This window comes from Uranotaenia lowii, chromosome 3 (genome assembly GCF_029784155.1).
Source record: "Uranotaenia lowii strain MFRU-FL chromosome 3, ASM2978415v1, whole genome shotgun sequence".
NCBI classification, from domain to species: Eukaryota; Metazoa; Arthropoda; class Insecta; order Diptera; family Culicidae; genus Uranotaenia; species Uranotaenia lowii.
This window is the reverse complement of record NC_073693.1, coordinates 160623944-160644891: the sequence shown is the minus strand read 5'-3', so window position 1 is coordinate 160644891 and position 20948 is coordinate 160623944. Positions and strand designations below refer to the sequence as shown.

The 20948-nt window shown below is 37.0% G+C and overlaps 1 protein-coding gene across 1 annotated transcript; it reads right to left on the bottom strand.

The window, feature by feature from the left end:
• Positions 1-7247: 7247 nt before the first annotated feature.
• On the bottom strand, positions 7248-19367 carry LOC129755990 (ficolin-3-like). Its single transcript, XM_055752735.1, has 4 exons — positions 19143-19367; positions 18691-19075; positions 7491-7963; positions 7248-7427 (listed from the first exon to the last, which is right to left on the bottom strand). The coding sequence occupies exons 1-4, from the start codon at positions 19322-19324 to the stop codon at positions 7289-7291; spliced, it is 1179 nt and encodes a 392-aa protein (XP_055608710.1). The 5' UTR covers positions 19325-19367; the 3' UTR covers positions 7248-7288.
• Positions 19368-20948: the final 1581 nt, after the last annotated feature.

The following is a 20948-nucleotide window of genomic DNA, read 5'->3' as shown; positions in this document are numbered from 1 at the left end:
ACACCTCCTATATATACACACATCTTGGTCAGGAAAATGCGGAGAGGTATGAGCCCAGAGCCATTTCAAATAAAGAAAAACCAAAGAAAAGGACAACGTGAAGCAAAAAATCAGGATTGTTTAGTAAACCTCCTGGTTCATGGAAATGGCCTGCAGTTCATATCAGATCACCATCTGTTGAATGGGTTTAAAAATTTTAGTATAGATCTATTCGATTTTCTCAAAATTATTCCATAATATCTCATTTGTTTTCATGATAATCAGGGCATTTCAGAGACCAATTTTCAAAAATCATGACAACTCAAGAGTTTTTTTTTAAATCAGGACAGTCTCTCGTAAATAAGGAAAAATCCTTACCAGTCAGAACACCTGGCACTTCCGATACCAACCGGTTGATATAAAATTTTCAATTTTTTTTTATACAGGTAACAAAAACAAGCGTATTTGAAATAACCACTAGTTTTTTATAACAGTTTTTTCAGTTATTATAGTTTTGAGAACAGCTGGTATGAACGAGAGCTTACCTAGCTTACCTTCTAAACAAATTCGTTTTGATTCCAGGAAAAGGTAAGAAGATTGGAAGGCTTGGATAAATTGAATTCATGTCAAAACCACTGCTAGACAAAACTCGAACACTTAAAGGGTTTTGTAAGACGTCTCTTTCATGGTTCCAAGAAGGTTTTTTCAGGCTGTTCCAGATCGCAACAATTTATTTTAGTTTGAATGTTTACAAATAAACGCAAGTTTATGAAGGAAAATTTTGCAATCGTAGGAAATCGATGGTCGAATATGCTTACGTTTTTGTTTAAAAATTTCTTTTTCTGGTTTAATTTCATTGAACATAGAAATTCATGATGCCTATTTTTCTATGGACTTTTTTGTCTAATTTATGTTATTATTTTAATCTCTGGTTCAAAGGGATACCTTAATGATGGCTGGTTTCGCTATCTTTTAAAATTATGCACTAAAATTTGCCAAAATTTTTCTTTTAGTACCTCGTTTTGGTCTCAGCTAGCTGTTAGGAAAAAAATTATTGAAGCCATAATAATGCTCAGTTTTGCTATCATTTAAAGATTAATAGCAAATGACGCTATCATTCTGCTGTTGATACCATATTTTAATCTCAATTCGCTATCGATTTGGGCATCAATGTCTGCTCGGGAATGACTTTGAATTTCTATCAGTGTAGAAAGATCAAGCTGACATGAATGGAGCCGAGACGTCAACAAATTCAATTCAGTCATTCTCATGCTTTCGTCGAGCTTTGTCGATATATCTGTCAGTCAGTTGAAAGCTCATTCGTGAACCAGAACAAACTTGTTTCGCTCGACTGCTACGATAGCGATTTTCGCTCTTTGTATTCGATCAGTGAATGCAGCTTTAGCATTCAATCAGTGTCAGCAAAAGTTGCTGACAATTTCGGTAGACATTTGTTTTTGCCATTTTTGCAATTGGAATTTGAAATGAAAACACGAGGGACGGGAGGCTTCGCAGGTTAGAAATTTCTAGCTGATGCAGAATTTACTACAACTTTCTCAAGGGTAGTATTTTAGAAACAATGTCTTGATTGAAAAAATATATTGTCTATTTGTCTATTGTCTAAGTTTTTTACTAACCTTCTATAAGTTTTTCTCAGATCATCCTTGTGATAGATAAAATGACCACCCCATGAATGAATCAATTTGATTGCATTCGGATTAATTTCACAAGCAAATTCATAAGTATTCCATAATATTAACCTGCAATCGTAAAGGGTTTTGAAAAGTTCTAGAGAAAAAAATTTAAAAAAAACGACTACTCAAATAAAATGCATTTTTGAAAGGTTTTTCCATAATTCATTTCATCGTTGATTGTCGTAAACATAGTTTCTTCCGCAAGCCTAGCGAGTCGATTCGCCCAAGCTTTGTCACCATTCGACTAAACTTAATGATATTGAAATGAAGCTTTTATCACTATCAGCATTGTTTGCCTGAAACTGAAAATGAAGATTTGCTAATCTCATGAACCTGCAAAGAGCCTGAATGTATACTAACAATCGGTGTTTCCGATTGGTGAATGAGAGTGCAGTTTGCTTTCGGATTGAGCTTTCTGTTCATTCTCGTATGAATCCAGTTGGAATTGAACTGACCGATACACTGCAATAAATTCAATTGAATATTGAAAGCTGACACTGAAATTTTGCAGCACTGTCTCCCATGTACCAATAGAGATAAAAATTTTAAAAATCCTTGAATGTGTACTGAAAAAGAAATAAGTTTATAGTTATCAGAAATTAGCATTCAGCACAATTTCAACAGTGTCGTAGTGCCCATCCAAAACTAACAAGTAGGGAAGATTAGATCAATTATATTGATTTATTGTTCTGGTACATAAGTCGAAATTCAAAATTAAACTGAAATTAAATAATACTATAAAAAGAATACTCATCGTAATTTATGTTTGTTACTTTAATTTATCGGCCTTATTAGTGAAAAGCAATGTCCTGGGACAGATGAAACTCTATCAGTATCTACCACCAGTGATGGTTTGAATCATTTGACTTATTTTTGAATCATTTGGTTATAACTTCTTTTGAAAACATTTTTCCATGAAATGATGTTCTAAACTTTAGTAGATACAGATCTAAGCTACAACTTTCTTGTATGTCATAAATATGTATCTTCAATGTGGTATGAATTGTAGGATTTAATCCAACCCGCTAATCCAAATGATTGTGATTACGATCATTGCTCAAAAATTTAAACTTTTCGATTTCTCATTCATAAGGCATAAGAGATACAGGTTTGTGTTGGTCACAAAAGTTGCAGCTAAGATCTAGTTCTACTAAAGTTTAGAACATCATTTCTGGGAAAAATGTTTTCAAAAGAAGTTATAAGCAAATGATTCAAAATTAAGTCAAATGATTCAAACCATCACTGTCTACCACTTCATAGTAGTTGGACCGTGCGGGACAAAATTTTGATATGTGATGATAATGCTTCTAAATAAATTCTACCTTTATAGCTCATTTTCACCATCTTTCATTTCATATGACCTTCTATCCATCTATAAAGAAATTCATAATCTTGAGATGTCCCTACTAAAAAGGACATCACTTTTAACCGATAAGGTCGATAAATTTAAGTAATTAAAAAAGATTTTTGTAGAAAACAACACAAACGCCTTTAAAATTCCATCTGTATCATTGTGTTCACGGAAATCATTCCGAATCCTCAACGTTTTGACCAACAATGATCGCAATTCATCACAGTCCATGGAGTTTGAAAGAGCCTCCATTGCTGCCAACTATTCTTTTGTAAAATTACCTTCAGAGTCCGCATCTCTCACCCGATTTCCAATACATCCGGTATTGCGTCCTTTCTTTTCTCCGTTCTGCTCCCAGAAAAAGTTAAACTGGGAAAAAAGTAACAAAAAAACAGGATTATACTTTATTATTTGTTTTCTTTTTATGTATATTGGCTGGAAAGAGGACCGATTACCTGGGTTGATTCCTTCGATAGCATCCTCGTCCTATCCCAACGTTCACCGTTGACTGTTTGGCCCGGAGTTCCCCAATCAAACCGCATGCAAAAAAAAACAATGGCAAAGTTCCATGTTGTTTGCCACCACACGATATCGGACCGATTTCCCGATTTAAATTTCGTTGAATTTCCGAGGGGATTTTCGATACCTTGTATCAAGAACAGCATGCAACCAAAAATTATCCATTACAAGATTCGGAACTCTTGCGAAAATCGACGGACAAAATCCAAAAGCGCCACCATCAAATGCTGCGGCAGAAATGCAACTATTCAGTAAAACACGCCAAGGAAAACAAACAATTTATATTACACGGTCGGAAATAACTAGCAGTTTGAGGGTTCATTTGCACAACAAACACACTGAGGTCTTTCTCTACGTGGTCTTGGTTCTCCAGAATTAGCACGGTTTTTCGGTATCAGAGTCGTCATGCGCTATTCAAAGCTTTTTTTTTTTTCTTTGGGGGCCGTTCAGATACCACGTGGATAGAAAAATGAAATTTTAGACCCCCATCCTCCCCCTGCGTGGACAAACGTGAACGTTTGGCAAACACGTACCCCGTCCCCGGATGTCCACGTGGACAGGTTTGAATTTTTTTTTCTAAATCTTATTGACAGTTAGAAAACACTACTTTCTACTTTTTTTTGTTACCGAAAGGACTGATTTTGAAAAAAAAAACGAAATAGCATTTCCTGATATGAAATAGTTTTAAAATTCTAAATGATGAATTAGAATAAATTAAATTAAGAGCTTGGTAAAATAATCTGTATTATAACATAAATCAGGATCCTAATCAAAATAAATATTTGGCCAAGTCATCAAAACCCTTAATCGCAATATCCTCAGCACTGTTCCGTGGAATTTGGAATCAATAATCAGGAACAATGATAAATAAGTTATCTGTTTTAATTGAAGATTATTACTTTTAATTGAGGAATCTGAATGCGCAAAAACGAGTCAGGTTCTCAATTAAATTGAGTCAGTGGCATAGCTTTTCTCCAAAAATAGGTGAAAGTATGTTAGAGTGCATTTTGCAAATGTATTCCAAATGTGAACATAAGCATATTAGAGTGCATTTGAACCCCCCGGAACGAGGGGTACAAGTGAAAAATTCAATTATCGAGAAATGTTGACCTTTTCTGTCAGTAGATGGTGTTAAGGTTTGTTAAAAGATTGTCCGTTGGCATTTATATGAAAAATTTCAAGAGCTAGGTATCTTGGAATATATTATTTTTGATGCAACTACATTACTTTATTTATTTACATAGTATTCCGTCTCACGACATAACTTGACGAACATAATTCCTAAAATTCACTCGGTTCATAGCAACCGTTCTCCAATTTCTCGAGCACCCCACGTTCACCAGATCACGCTCCACTTGGTCTAACCACCTCGCTCGTTGCGCCCCCGCTCGTCTTGTTCCTACCGGATTCGTAGCGAACACCTGTTTTGCAGGACAGTCGTCCGGCATTCTCGCAACATGTCCCGCCCAGCGTATCCGGCCTGCCTTAACCACCTTCTGGATACTGGGTTCGCCGTAGAGTCGCGCGAGCTCGTGGGGCATCCTTCGCCTCCACACTCCGTTCTCCTGTACGCCGCCAAAGATGGTTCTTAACACTCGTCGCTCGAAGCTCGAATACTCCGAGTGTACGCAGGTCCTCCTCGAGCAATATCCATGTCTCGTGCCCGTGGAGAACAACCGGTCTAATAAGCGTCATATACAGGTTACACTTCGTGCGAGGGCTAAGTCTTCTCGACCGCAGTTGCTTGTGGAGTCCATAGTAGGCACGACTTCCGCTGATAGTTCGCCTCCGGATCTCACGGCTGGTGTCATTGTCTGCGGTCACCAGTGAGCCGAGATAGTCAAAGTCTTCGACTATCTCCAGCTCGTCGCCGTCGATCGTGACCTTGTTAATACTGGACAAGCGGGTTCGGTCGGCCTCGGATCCGCAGGCCAGCATAGACTTCGTGCAACTACATGCGAATAATTATTTTCAATTTTCACTCAACTTTACAAATTAGAAATCTCTACATAAAAAACTAGACAGATCGGCGTTCGCGCTCAGACCAATCGGCTCCAGGCTCGGGTGACAACTGGAGATCACGAGCAGGTTGGCTGGGCAACCATAGGTCGTCGTCGGGTGGCTCGTTAGCACTAGCTATCGCTTCCCCTCCCTCCTCAGTCATTCTCACAAGATATTCAAATCCTCACCAGAGATGTTAAAATCGCGAGTCTTCATAATCGCACTTTGCCCTTCTTAGTAGAACGATTTTATTTCGTTAAGCGGGCCACAGACTGCACAACATTTGTACAAATGCGATGAAATTCGATGAAATTTCGTCGCTGTGAGCACGATTTGCATCGTGTATGGCACTGCTTGAATGAGCGCCCAAACGGTTGGAGTAAAATCGGTAGGGATCGAAATATTTTGTACAAACCATCCTACCAGCCGGGGTAGGGATGTTTTTTTTGGTTGCTGTTGCTGTTTTTGCCAGCAATCGTTTGTGTTCGCGTGAAATATGTTTGTATCGTGTGTAGTCTATGGTCCGCTTTAAACTCAAACTGCAATGATGCTATCGATAGTTCAATTCGGAAAGCATCAAGAAGGGAGCTTCGGGTAAACTCGGCAGGAGTAAGCAGCAATAGGGAGAATCATCAGCGAAACGAACGTACAGTTCTGCGGACTAAAAACAATCATTTTTGTTCGGCAGCCGAACACATCAATCGGACAACGCATGGGGGCGTGGCTAAAAGTGAAAGCCTACAAGGGAACGGGAAAGGAGCGAGAGAAAGGTGCGGTACGAGGAATGTTAGCTCGGTCCGTCGGGCAACGATCGCTCGTGAGCATTCGTGTACGATAAACTTCGTTCTGTTGTTTCGTTGTTGTGATTTTATTCCTGCAAGGCATGGAAAACATCAATGCAAAACTGTTTTCTTCGTTTTTTAAACATTGATATGATGATTGGAACGAAGATAAATTCAATCTGCAAATAGCAAATTAAACTCGGAAGAAATCAGCCAAATGATTCTTTCCGATGCGAGTTTACGCACCTCTGATCCTCACTCATCAATTCCAGGGTTGTACATTCGCACGGTGAGTATCAAACATATATATATTTCGAGATTTTAAATATAACACAATTTTACCTCAACTGGTTCCCCCATTTCAAGGCTTTTCAGTGGATCGAAAACTTTTACAATCGTTTTGGCAAGTTTTTTTAGATCAATTCTTATTTTCCTATAAACAATCAAAAGTTTCATGAATCCAGCTAGATAACTTCATCAGCTAGATCATCAAATGAAAATATTTTAAATTTAAATTAATGTGAAATTAATATTCCCTCAGAATGATCGTATGCCTTTCTTGATTGATCGAATGTTGCAATATGTGAATACACAAGGTTCTAACCAGTAATTTTTTTATCTTGTTTTCGAAATTTCTCCGTCACCCATTAGCTTTCTATGCAACAACTCCTGCAAGATAGGGCAATTGTTAGTGAAATTACCAACAAGCTCTTCATCTTTTTCTATCTCAGTATGTTCAACAATGTGCTGGAATACTTTATGTTTTACTACAATTTTTTACCAGAGGAAAAAATGATTTTTGGGGTCAGGATTAGTTGATATAACTGTTGAAAACTTCTTCTACTTGAGGAAGTAACAAAAGGATGAGGTGATTAAAAATGATGATTTTACACAATGGCTTTGCCAAATGCTTGTCCTATATTTCCATTTTTTTTATCTGACAAATAATGGCAGTCTCGATTTCAATTAACTATCTTTCTTATCAAAATACGCGAGCGTTTTAGCGAGTAATCGTCTCCTCGGAATGGGTTCCAAGTCATTCCTTTCCCATGGTAACGGGATCCATCAACTTTTCCACGCAAATACTGTCCATTGAGGTTGCTGAAAGTAACATGAAATAGTTAAAAAATAAATGTTCTGTATAAAATACCGTTCAGATCTTACCTATGATGTCCAACTCGGTACCACCAGGCTCCGGTCCACTCGACGGCTCCGTTACTTCCGGGTTCATCGTAGTTGGCGTCCATCGTTGAAAACTTTGTTCCCCGATGATATCCCAGCCCATCACCTGCGTTACCTGAATAATTGCCCAACTTTGTCAGTGCGTACGATTCGTGCTCATTACCAATAGCAAACCGAGAGTATTTGGCAATCGCAGTGGTATTTTCAAAATCCTCCAGCAGAACGTGGATTTCGTAGGGTGCTGAATACGTTAGGGTATGCAATTTGTCCAATCCCAACCAAAACTCGCCATTCAGATTGCCGAAACCGTTTTTGTATTCCTTCCAGCCCCGGTAGAAATCGACTGCGCCGTTGAAACGGTTTTGGATGACTATCCACCCACCGGTATCGTACTCTTGGTCGCAAAGCACCGAAAAGACATCTCCAAATCCGGGCTCCGGCTGTAAGCGTGTAATCTGAAATAGGTGGGAACAAAAAAATACAAAAAAGCTTAATGAGCGCATGACACAATAATAAATGTTTATACAAAACAAAAATATGAACAATAAAATTAATGACTTTGTTTCGTTCTAAATTTTTTTAAACGTCTTCCCTTCTGTTTTTTTACTCAATACGCAAACTAAATCGGAAGATATTTAACAAATACCATCCAAAAACCGCCTGGTGAATGGTAAATAAGATTCACATGCAGAAGCGCATAATCAGGTGGTGGCCGATCAACCCATGGATGTGCCGGTTGAGAATCAAGGGCCGGTTCTTCAACATCAGCATCATCGACTTGCACAGCCTTCACCTTGGAAGTACCGGCGACGGCAAAGACTAATTCTACGCACAGCTGGAATGTGAACACGATCGCTCCCCAAAACATGGTATCATGATCGTCATCGGGGATTTAAATGCTCAGGTCGACCAAGAGGAGGAATTCAAACCGACAATTTTAAGGTTCAGCGCGCACCAGCTGACCAACGAAAACGGCCTTGGACTTATTGATTTCGCCGCCTCCAAACGAATGGCCGTACGTAGTACCTTTTTCCTGAACAGCCATACAAGTACACCTGGATCTCCGTACCAAACGCAATCACAGATCGACCACGTGTTGAAAGAGGGCCGGCATTTTTTGGACATCATCGACGTCAGATCCTGTTGATGCGCCAACATCGAATCAGACAAAACTTTCCATTGTAAACAACATACGAATCGCGACGCCCGCCTCGATTTAATGTCGTACGACTGAAGCAACCTGAGATTGTGGCAGATTACGCGCAATCGCGTAGCCGCGTAGCGGCGAGCATGACGAAGCCTCTTTTGAGGGCTGTTGGGATACGATCAAGACTGCCATCAACAGCGTTTCGGAGAAAGTCATCGGGAATGTGAAAGGAAACCTACGGAATAAATGGTTCGACGTGGAGGGTAGGAGGATGATGGACGAAGAGAACGCAACGCGGGCGGCAGTAGTGCAAATGAACACCCGTCGAAACGTGGAAAATCACCGACAGCGGAAGAGGCAGTGAGTCCGAATTTTCTAGGAGAAAAAGCGCCGGCTGGAGAAGAATGAGCTCGAGAAGCTGGAGCAGCGCCATTGGCCAACTGAATATAAACAAGCTGAAATGGAATGCACGCTCTGTGCTTCGAAAACGTCTAGAACTTGAAAGCTTCCTTCGAGATAACAACATAGATATCATAGTGCTCAGCGAAACTCACCTCAAACCTGACAAGAACTTCTACCTGAAAGGTTACGTTACCGTTCGTCTGGACCGCATTGCCACCCAGGGCGGAGGTGTGGCTTTTGGAGGGAAATCATCAATTAGATTTGAAGTCTTACCACACTTCAAAACAACAGTAATTGAAGCGCTTGGAATAGAAGTAACCACCCATCAAGGTAACTTCTCAGTCATTGGTGTATATTGTCATGGACAATGTACTGCATCAAGTGGGAGAGCACGACAGTTTAAGAACGACTTGGCCAAACTATCTAGAACCCGGAAAAAATTTATTATAACTGGAGACCTCAACGCCAAACACGCTGCCTGGTATAATAGCCGAAGTAACATAAATGGACGCTTGTTATTCGACGATAGCCAAGGTATCAAGGTATCAGAAAAGGGGTAGGCTTGATAGCGGCACGTTATCCAAACAAACGGGAAAATTGTGCCTAGCCTTTTTTTTACAGATTTCATCATATACCTGAGAAACCTGAAAACCATAAAAGGATTAGAAAATAAATAAATATTTAGGGCATAAAGCCGATCCACATAGGGATTTTGAAGCATTGAAGCTTGTAGCCACATTGGGTGAAAAATGACAGATTGTTATTTTAGTTTAAATTCTTTGAATTAGATACCTTTATAACAGGATAGGCGAGAGTACATAAAAGCTTTCTAGAAAACGAAAAACAGGCATATATGAGCTAAAAAGAATCATATATTATTGATTCACAACTACAAAATTCAGGAGATTTGAGTTTACAATGATCAGAAAATGTTCTAACCAGGATGCTACAATGAGGGCAAATAAACGATTTTATAATGGCAAAGTTGGCATTTCGCCTATCCAAATTGGGATTTTTAGGCAATGAAGCTTTTTTTTAATCATAATATTGGAAATAAGGACTTTTTTAACTTACTCTGTTAAATTCTGACATACATTAAAAAAAATGTAGTCGGGCAAAAGAGGGACATGTACACACTAAGTGGAAAGTAAATATAGGTACAATAGTACCTCTGAATCATAGCTTAACCATACAGGAGATTCAGAACACAAAGTCTTGATTTTATATACTTTTATTTTACTGACCAGTTAGCGCTCTGGTTAGACGGCTACAATGAGCTTCTGTGACGCCAAATTTGAAACAAGCGATATTAACACTGCACGAAGCTGTATCAGTGGATTCCAGAACCAGGATTGACGTATGATACGAAATATCAGAGTACGATATTTAAGGAGCTTTGACTCTTCTTAACACTATAACCATTCTAAAGCTAAGGGAACATGTGTCAATACAAGAGAAGTGACATATATTAGATGAAACAGATATGACTTTCGACATGCGATACAAGTTTTGATCAAAAACTTGATTTAATAGGGAATATTGAAGCCTTTTGGCAACCTAAAAAAAAATATATATTTTTTTATGAAATTTTTTCCACGAAAACGATATTTGTACGGTTTGAATGATTGAATAACCATGACGCAATTTTAACAATTAAATATCTTTATATGAAAGGACATTTACCTCCAGAAATTCTGTTACCAATCCAAAGATAGAAGGGACTGAATACTTGTCCATTAAAAGTAAAATACACTAATTTTGCGTTTGACGTAACAGATATAACTGATGTTATTTAGATCATATTCTTTTATGATTTCAAATCGGTTAATATTAACAGATAGCCAAAAGCAATGGGACCGTAAGCGATGCGTTTGCGATTCACATTTGAACACTCGTGAAGAGATTTTATTGAACGGAGTTACTAGGAGAGCAAAGAGATTAGTTAAATGAAAAATCATATTCCAAATTGGTAAAACGAGAAAATATGGAAGAATACAGCTTGTGCAGATGCGTGTACTACATATGCACTATTGGCATACCCTTCTCGAGAGAAAATACGTACAAAGGTTAAAAAATACTAGCAAGAATTTAAAACTGATTCAGATTCAAAACATTTTCTACCAATGTTTTGAACTTGAAAAACTTCTGAACTCTGCATGCAATAATTGACCTTGACCTATTTTCTCCCCCACCCAGATACAGCCTCATTGATTTCCAATAGACAGAAATATGAGATAAACGTATCTGGGAAGTACTGGATAAGTCGCCTCGTACGACATGGACCAGTATCCCAGTGGCAGTATTCTTTAGGCCGCTGCCACACAGCCAAAAAAAGCCCGGAAAAAATTGATTATAGCTGGAGACCTCAACGCCAAACACGCTGCCTGGTATAATAGCCGAAGTAACATAAATGGACGCTTGTTATTCGACGATAGCCAACTTGGATACTACACCATAGAAGCATCATCCACGCCAACCTATCACCAAACAAGCAACAGAACCTTTTCCACTCTGGATATCTTCATGACCAACATTGGAGATCGATTCACCAAGCCAACGACGATTGAACAACTCTCTTCTGATCATTATCCAGTGCTCATAGAGACCACTTTCCAACATGTACCTCGACCTCTACACCAATGTAAGGACTACAAAAATGTTAATTGGGTGGCCTTTCAACGATTCGTGGATCGCCTTATCAACGACCAGATCGAACTCCGATCAACAGATGACATCGATAGTGCATTGGAAATGCTCCAGCAGGTAAGTAAATTTATTGAGCTTGATGTTTTAACGAAACAATTCATCACTCTGAGAAATGTATTGCGAAGACAATATCAAAGGACGGGTAACATAGTTAAAAAAAGACTAGTGTCCAGGTTGAACAAAAAAATTGCTTCCAGAGTAGAATACTTGAAAAATGAAAACTTTGGTAGGAGTATCCAAGCACTGAATCCACATTCTAGACCTTTTTGGAAGATATCGAAGTTAATGAAAACAAAACCAAGACCAATACCCCCCTTAAAATAGGGGAAAGCATTTTGATCACATCGCTCGAAAAAGTCAATACCATTGGTGAACACTTTGTATCCTCTCACCAACTCGGTAATAGCTTTGTTAGTCCTTTTGAAACTACAGTACAAGATACGGTAAACAATGTTGATAATCTCAGATCTTATGTTCCTGCTAATAAACTCGTAACCATCGATGAGCTGTCTGGAATTCTAAAAACCATGAAAAATATTAAAGCTCCTGGGTTTGACTCAGTATTCAACATTGTTCTTAAGCGCCTCAGCCTTCGGACTCTTTCCTTCATAGTGAAGATCTTCAATAGTTGCTTGAACCTAAATTATTTCCCAACTGTATGGAAACGAGCGAAAATAATCCCCATCCTCAAACCTGGTAAGGACCCCACAAATCCCAAAAGCTATCGTCCTATAAGTCTGCTTTCATCGCTCAGTAAGTTATTCGATAAGATCATTTTCGCTAGAGTTATGAACCACTCCAACCAAAACAACATCATACCTGATGAGCAATTCGGCTTCAGGTCTGGCCACTCGACTACTCATCAACTTCTACGGGTCGTTAATATTATCAAGAGAAATAGACAAGTAGCGAAATCAACGGCAATGGCTCTTCTCGACGTCGAGAAAGCTTTCGATAATGTATGGCACAACGGACTGATTCATAAGCTATACAGATACAACTTTCCTAACCACATCATCAAAATCATCAGATCCTATCTGTCCGACCGTTGCTTCCAAGTATCTCTCTATGGTACAAGCTCAACTGAATTTCCTGTTCCTGCTGGAGTGCCCCAAGGCAGCATACTGAGACAGATATTATATTGCATCTTTACCGCAGATATTCCGTCTTTTCCTGAAGGGTGACATATTTCATCGTTTGCAGATGACACTGCATTACTGTGCAAAGCCAGAAACAACAAAAGTGTCACAAAATCTCTGCAGAATTGCTTGGACACTCTCGACAGTTACTTCAAACTTTGGAAGATCAAAATCAACCCGTTAAAAACTCAAACTATCTTGTTTCCCTACAACAAATCACCACGATTAAATCCATCAGAGGAATGTAAAATTAAAATGAATCAAAATTACATAGAATGGTCTTATGAGGTAGTATATCTTGGATTAACGCTAGATAGAGAACTGTTATTTAGATCCCATCTCGAACAAACTAAAATCAAATGTTGCTCATTGATCAAAAGTTTATATCCTCTCATAAACCGAAGTTCAAATCTTAATAGGAAAAACAAATTAGCCCTGTATTGTTGCGTTATTTATCCCGTCGAACTTGGTCAGCACTTGGTCGTACAGCTTTCGAGCACGGATTCTGGCCACATTGTTCTGCTTCAGCGTCCGATTTGGCTGTTTGCTGGCTCGGAATGACCTTATTCCTTCCCGGAGACGAATTCGTCGCACCGTACTGTGAGCGGCCTGGAACTTATTGGCCAAATCGCGGTCTGAAAGATTGGGATTCCTCTTGACGGCCTTGATGACTTTCCCACGCAGTTTCCGGTCGACAGTTCCACTCCGACGCTTCGAATGCGGCTTCAGAGCCGTCGTCAATGTTTCCTTGTACTGCTTGATAACACGCCATACGGTATTTCTGGGCATTTCAAGCTGTTTAGCTAGCTTCGATGCCGAAAACAATGGATTTTCAAGAAAACTGTGCACAATTTGATCTCTCCGTTCGGCTTCCATGGCGGTTGTTTACAAAATGCTATCGTTTGTTGTTATGACATAAATACATGGTGAAAGGTAATGAATTTCCCGACACGTGGGTGAAAAAAGTTTCCAAATCCGTCCACTAGGAGCGCCACAATGAGCAAAAGAATTTGTTCCAATATTAAATGAAGCAGACTTTACAAAACAAATGCTTGAAAACGATATGTAACTTACCATTTGACACTCCAACAGTTGATGTACATACAATCGCAGATATGAAATTACTGAATGAAAAATTTGATACCCTTATTCAAAAATTTAAAGAAAAATCCATACTCTCAGAAGTTTAGTTTAGTTTCATTTATATTAGGTTTAGTTTAAGTTATATTAGAAAACACTAATCGATATGCTCGATAAACATTCTTAAAAGAATTAAAAATTCAAATGACCTTATGTACTAACTGTAAAACTGCAACTCAAAGATGAAAATTTGTATAAATGTATCACTTGAAATGTAAAAACCATACTCCTAGGTAAAAGTTATAAACGAAATAAATTTAAGCTTAAAAAAAAGAGCATGAACGGCACGTGAGCAGATGGGATGGTGTGCATACATCGTCCGCGTCTCCGTGTCGTTTTCCCCTTCTCAGAGAAATTTGTGCTTGAGAATCTATCGTTGGGCGAAGGATGGGACTTACAATCACTATCGAAATATTACGACGTGAGAGTTAAGTCCCAATGCTTGACACGTTATACTTTGGATTGTGCTCCATGCACAATCCCTTATTTAATTTCAATTTTTTAGGGCTTCAGCCCCAAATTTTTTGAATCCGGTTCGGCTGCTAGCTGGACTGACGTATTTCGTTAAGGGGGGGTAGGGTCTAACACTTTAAAAAAAAATGATTTTTTTATTTTTTTATTTTCTTTTTGTAAAACATTTCAAGAATGTTGTGTCAAATTTTCAAGTCAATTGAAGCAAAACTGTAGAAGTTATAGGCCTTTATCTCCTCCTATCTAACACTGCAAGAAAGCAAGAGCAGAAACTTCAAACGCGTTTTTCTCGAAAGCACATTTTTAAAGTCCGTGGACATCGCCATTTGAAAACTACTTATCCGATTCTTTTCAAATTTGGAAAATATTTTCTACATATAAAATACCAGACCCCAACGTTTTTCTTTTTTGATTTTTTTACTTTGGGGAGATTTTAGAGGTGAAAAATGGCGGATTTTTAAGTGAAAAATCGTAGTTTTTACTTCAAACAGCCACAAAAATTTCATAAAAATATTTTTAAGTTAAATAAAAACGTTGGGGTCCAGAAAAACATCTATTAAAAATATTTTGCTCTGATTTTTTGACTTCAGATGATTCTGTGCTGAGATACAGTGTCCACCGCAAATCCTGTTTTCTAAAAGGCATCCTCGAAAATGCTCCGTCACCGGCTCATTTTTCAATATGTTTCCACGAAAAAATTACTAAATGTTCTTTTAACAATGCTTTGTATAATGCAAAAAATTTGAATTCATTTGTTTGAACGATAGCTCTAGAAAAAAAAATCGTGAAAATGGTGTTTTTTTATACCTGTTAGACCCTACCCCCCCCTTAATCCAATTCCAATTTGTGACAGCTTTGTTGGTGTCCAGTTTAATTGTCCAGTGGGTCAGTCATTTCAAGGGGCCCATGCTGTGAATGCGCCTCACCTATCTTGTCTATGACGTCATGAAAAATATGACGTCATATTTTTGATCATCTTGATTAGTGATGGCTGGATATTGATAGCAAGCCAAATGGACACGGTTTTTGGAGTGATCATTTAATGAAATTTACTATGAATTTTTTTTTAAAACTATTTTGTTTTTTTTTCTTTCTTTTATACATTGAAGAGGGAAAACAATCCATCTTTTTGAGATAAAAATCATTTTTATTGTACTGCCCAGTTTCGCAAAAAAGGGTGGAACAAAGTTTACAAAAAATCACACTAATACACACAAATACACTGACATCGACATAACTCGTCGAGCTGATTCGATAGGTACCTAGAAAGGTATATCTAAGACCCATAATTAATGATCTCCCAAATCGACCGATGACTATACCTTTCTGAAAGAAAGTTAAAAATGATCAAACTAAATATAGCTGAAGAGCATTAAGTATAACTTTTCAAATAAGCGATACGTTGCTTGATGACAGAGATACGCACGAAATTAAATCGCATGTTTCGCATGATCCCAAGCTTTTTGCCGATACACCATACTGAGGGGTGAGCCCAAACTTTTGATCGATAACTTAAGTACCGTAATCCGGGGTAAGATTGATCACTTTTTTCAATATATTTCGATTATTTTTTCTGTTAAGGAGAATATGGCATGTTTTATATTTTTAAAACCAGTACTCCACTCCTGTGAATGTAATACATGGTTGCAGAAATTTATTAGACTACTTTAAATTTGATTTAAAAATCGTTTTTGTCTCTGTTCAGAATTTGATGCTTTGGGGTGACATTGATCAGTCGCTATTCTGACGGTTATAACGAGTTTTCTTGATCAAAAAGGATACAAAACACCTTCATAATATTTACATGTACTAGTTTATCAGTTTAACCTTGGTCTTTAACGATTAATTTCTAAAATATTTATAATCTAAAAAAAAACTATGATGCTGCCTACATTAAGGGGCAAAAATTATAATAACTGCTAAATAGTTTGAGCTTCAAAATAAAAATGAAATTTTACCTCCACACATTCCCCTAGGCCCTCCCTCTATTTCCATTTTCATTTATTCTTCAAAGTTAACGATTCGATAGGGTTTCTATTCATTTGTCCAATACGGGCTTACTCTTGGAAAATGTTTTATTTTTTAAATATCAAAAATTTATCATAAAATGACTATAAAAATAGCACTACAAATGTTCATAAACAAAGGATAGGAGCTGTTCTTTTACATTAAACAACTTGTTTGCTTCTAAATGCTTTTTGGTATCATCAGGAGAGCTGTTTGTTTGCGAGCCTTGGAGAAAATAGATATTTTAAGATTTTAAAATTAGATTTTTACTTACAGAAAAAAATTTCGAATACAAACCAAATTTAGCCTATTTGATACTCAATTAATAGGCTTTCAAACGTAGAAAACAGTTTTCAAAAATTCAAACTATAGACTGAGTTATTTATGATAATGTGGAAATATTCATTGTTGGTCAAAGTTACCCTGGTGATCAAAGTTACCATGTTTTACGGTAGCTATTTTATCTGTTTGAAGCACTATGAAAATTTTTAACACAAACTTAAAAAAATGTGTTTTGACATTTATGTATGAAAAAAGAATCAATTGCAACTCGAATTTTTAAATTCGGTCCCCCCAACCCTGAACTGATCGGGTTGAATATAAAGTGCGATTTTTGTCATATGGTCAGCAAATTCTAATTCAACGTTGTAAGTACCTCAACAAAAGTTATTTGGTGAAATTCGTTCCAGTTACAGCTGTTTTAGTTTGGCGGACCGACTTTTTTTTTATTTTAAGCTATTAAGTGATTAATAAATTCTTTTATTGTACAAATACCCCCACGGAGTGGAAAAAATTGAGAATTCGAAAGTACACCTACTAGGAAAAGTTCTGATTATTATATAATCTCCCCCATAGGACCGTGCCTGTCTGAACCGAAGATTACCATCGGTTAAATGATTCAGATATGTTCGCTGTTCTCGTAACTAAACCACAAATTCGGACAATTTTTCAAAACGTTCGAGAACCGAATGCGTGAATGCTGAATGCTGAAAAATCAGGACACCTGGCATCTCTGACCAAAACTTTGAAAAAAATAACTGTGTAATACTTCCATTTCTGTCGCCAGATAGCGCTATTCGTGTCTCCCATTTGCTCGTTAAGTGTTGTATATCGGTTAAAGTATATCTGGAAAATGCGGTAAGTTGCAACAAACTTATTTTAACGAAAAATCTAATGTGAAAATTGCAGTAATTTTAGGTTTTGTTCGAATTAAATTTTATATTTGTTTTCTGACAAAAATGATATTGAAGAAAAAGCATAAAGGTACTGCATACATCTAGGGGTAAAAAATACTACAACAATTCTATTTACTGATATCATAAAAATTTATGTTTGGATGCATGAAATTTTGAAATAAAAAAATTAATTCAATAATAAATTAAATACTTAAATAATTAAATAAAATAAATTTAAATCTTTAAAAAAATATCTGACTATACTACGATACTATGTCATTCTCATTTTGTTATCATTGAATGATAACTTTATTACATTAGATCTAAATAAAAATTGTGTTGTGGTATACAAATGATGCATCTGAACCTGCTTTTGCTTGATGTCTCGTTTGACGGTACTGTTTTTTTTTTCTTTTAGTGATTCTACGAAATATACCTTGGATTATTTTACTGATCTCTGAACGCCTTGTAGCTCAGCAGAAAAAAATTGAAATAAATAATCCTATTTAAAAAAATATATGTAATTAGTTATATTTGAGTTGCATTTCAATTTATATGATTTAAATTCTTTATGAATATTTTCGAACATTTATTTCAGTTTTACTGAAAGGTAAACTTTCCGCCAAAACAGGGGTTTTGTCCAAAAGTAAAATATGCAAATCCCATAAGTTCTAGATCGGTCAGAGCAATTTAAATGTTATCATGAACTCTTTGTACTTTGCACTTTAATTTAAATTAAACGTACAGAACAATTGGTTGAATCCTCAAGAAAAAGAAAAAAACAATCAAATTTGCTGTGATTCTTCGTAAAAAAAACAGTTGAAATAAATATATTTTAAGTTTCACTCAAGGTGATCTAAATTTCAAAAACCAAGACGTGATTCACTAGGCACATTTTATTTGCTAGGTGAAATGTATCAACATGAATACGAAATTTATGTAACATGTTTATAGTTTGTTACAAAATCCGTGAGGCTCTGCTAATTATTACATACCTGCGATAAATTCCGAGGCGCCGCATCACAACCGTCGTAAATCTTCGAAATCGCATTCGAGTAATTATCAACAACAGTGCCCTCGCGTCCTTCCCCTTTCACTTCGTCCGTTAGAAGTTGTTGTTTTTGCTGTTTTGTACGCTGACGACGACCTTCAACTTCAACGGCCAGCAGCGATTGGACGATTGTGACGCTACTAGTCAAAGACACTAGCTGCTCGTTTGTCCGATTTTGGAACAGCTGAATCTGATCGGAAACTCCAGCCACATCCCGTTGCACGAATCGTACCGAACGATTGATCAGATCCACCTGTTGCAGCAATTTGTCCAACTTGCCATCCAGGGTAGAAAATTGTTCTCTGGCCGTTGCTTCCGCTCGAGTCAATCTGAAGGTAGATCAAAATAGTGATTCAAACTTTTGACTTTCAAATTATCTAAACAAAAATCAATCACTTGGTATCGAGAATCTCCAGCTTGGCCAGCAATTTCTGGTAATCGAAACCTCCCATTCCGTCGTCAACTCCATTTCTACTCGAATTACTTCCCACTTGTTGTTGCGCCGATGAGGTAGTAGCAGAAACCCTTTCGAATGTCAGCGCAAGTGCAGCCATGCAGATCGCCCATACGCGGACCATCTTCAAGCGGTTGGGCACTTTTCACTGTTGAAGGCACGACGCCGCTAAGCAGACTGGCCGCGCGTCGTCGGTAGATCGTCAGTTCAAAATCCAAAACACTTTAGCAAACCTCGTTTCGCGGAAAACGATGGAAGCATTCGAGCGCAACGGATTCCACGAGACGTTTCTTGGTGATTCAGTTTTATTTATATGAAACTGATTACCAAGTTGAACGAAAATAGTATTTGAAGATCAATTGGATATAAAAAAATAATAAGTAACTAAACAACAAGTAAAAAAGAAAAAAGGAAGAATGAAGAAGGAAGAAGAAAGAAGAAAGAAGAAAGAAGAAAGAAGAAAGAAGAAAGAAGAAAGAAGAAAGAAGAAAGAAGAAAGAAGAAAGAAGAAAGAAGAAAGAAGAAAGAAGAAAGAAGAAAGAAGAAAGAAGAAAGAAGAAAGAAGAAAGAAGAAAGAAGAAAGAAGAAAGAAGAAAGAAGAAAGAAGAAAGAAGAAAGAAGAAAGAAGAAAGAAGAAAGAAGAAAGAAGAAAGAAGAAAGAAGAAAGAAGAAAGAAGAAAGAAGAAAGAAGAAAGAAGAAAGAAGAAAGAAGAAAGAAGAAAGAAGAAAGAAGAAAGAAGAAAGAAGAAAGAAGAAAGAAGAAAGAAGAAAGAAGAAAGAAGAAAGAAGAAAGAAGAAAGAAGAAAGAAGAAAGAAGAAAGAAGAAAGAAGAAAGAAGAAAGAAGAAAGAAGAAAGAAGAAAGAAGAAAGTAGAAAAGAACGAAAGAGAAAGAATGTTTAAAAAACTTAATAAACGGCTCGAAACGATTGAAACAGACCATTGAAAACACGACAATCGAACAGGAAGACGGAATCTTGAAGATAAATAAGAATATAAGTAAACAATGTAATAAAATATTTATTCTTTACTGTAAACTGATGGTCATGGTATGATGAACATTTAAGAAAGCTACTGCTATGAAAAAAAGTTAAGTTAGTACTTGCGAAAGCTTTCAGTTATGTTCAAGGCACAATATTGCACACAATATTGTACACAAGATAATATTCCATTTGAAAACATGAACTACAAAAAAGAAGATTCAATGGAGACGCACGATGCCTTGTTTAAAACTAGCTTTATTTATTGGAATTATTTCAGTACCGTAATGAACTGAATTAATTTGTAAAGATGAGTCAATTTATGCATGCTTTAGATAGCCTCAAGTCAGTATGGGGAAAATAAAATTTGATAAATCGTACGCGCTGCCATCTAAAATTGATCGTTAACCTACCACTTGCAAAATTTGAGACAAATCGGACCATATAAAACCTTTTTTCTGCGCCAGAAGCCTTTGGTTTCAACAACTTGGAATAAGAAAGGGTTTTTGTTGGAGCTCAATTTAAAACAAACATGTCATCGCCTAATTATGATTTCTTAAACAAAGATTATTTACTGAATCATCTAATTGAAAGTAGAAATCTGAAAAATTTACTTGATGGTATTTTAACTGGATTTATTTCTGGTGAAAAAAAACCGCTAAAGCATTTCAACTATACAGGAACGAAAAAAGTCATGATTTTTTAAGATAAAACAGACTCAATCCCTTACTCATCAGACCTTAACTTTCGTCAGAAATTGGATTAAAGGT

Coding starts and splice junctions, on each gene's coding strand:
- LOC129755990 (XM_055752735.1), bottom strand. CDS start 19,324: ATGGTCCGCGTATGGGCGATCTGCATGGCTGCACTTGCGCTGACATTC. Junction 19,076..19,142: donor CTGGAGATTCTCGATACCAA/GTGATTGATTTT, acceptor ATCTACCTTCAG/ATTGACTCGAGCGGAAGCAA. Junction 7,428..7,490: donor TACCGAGTTGGACATCATAG/GTAAGATCTGAA, acceptor TGTTACTTTCAG/CAACCTCAATGGACAGTATT.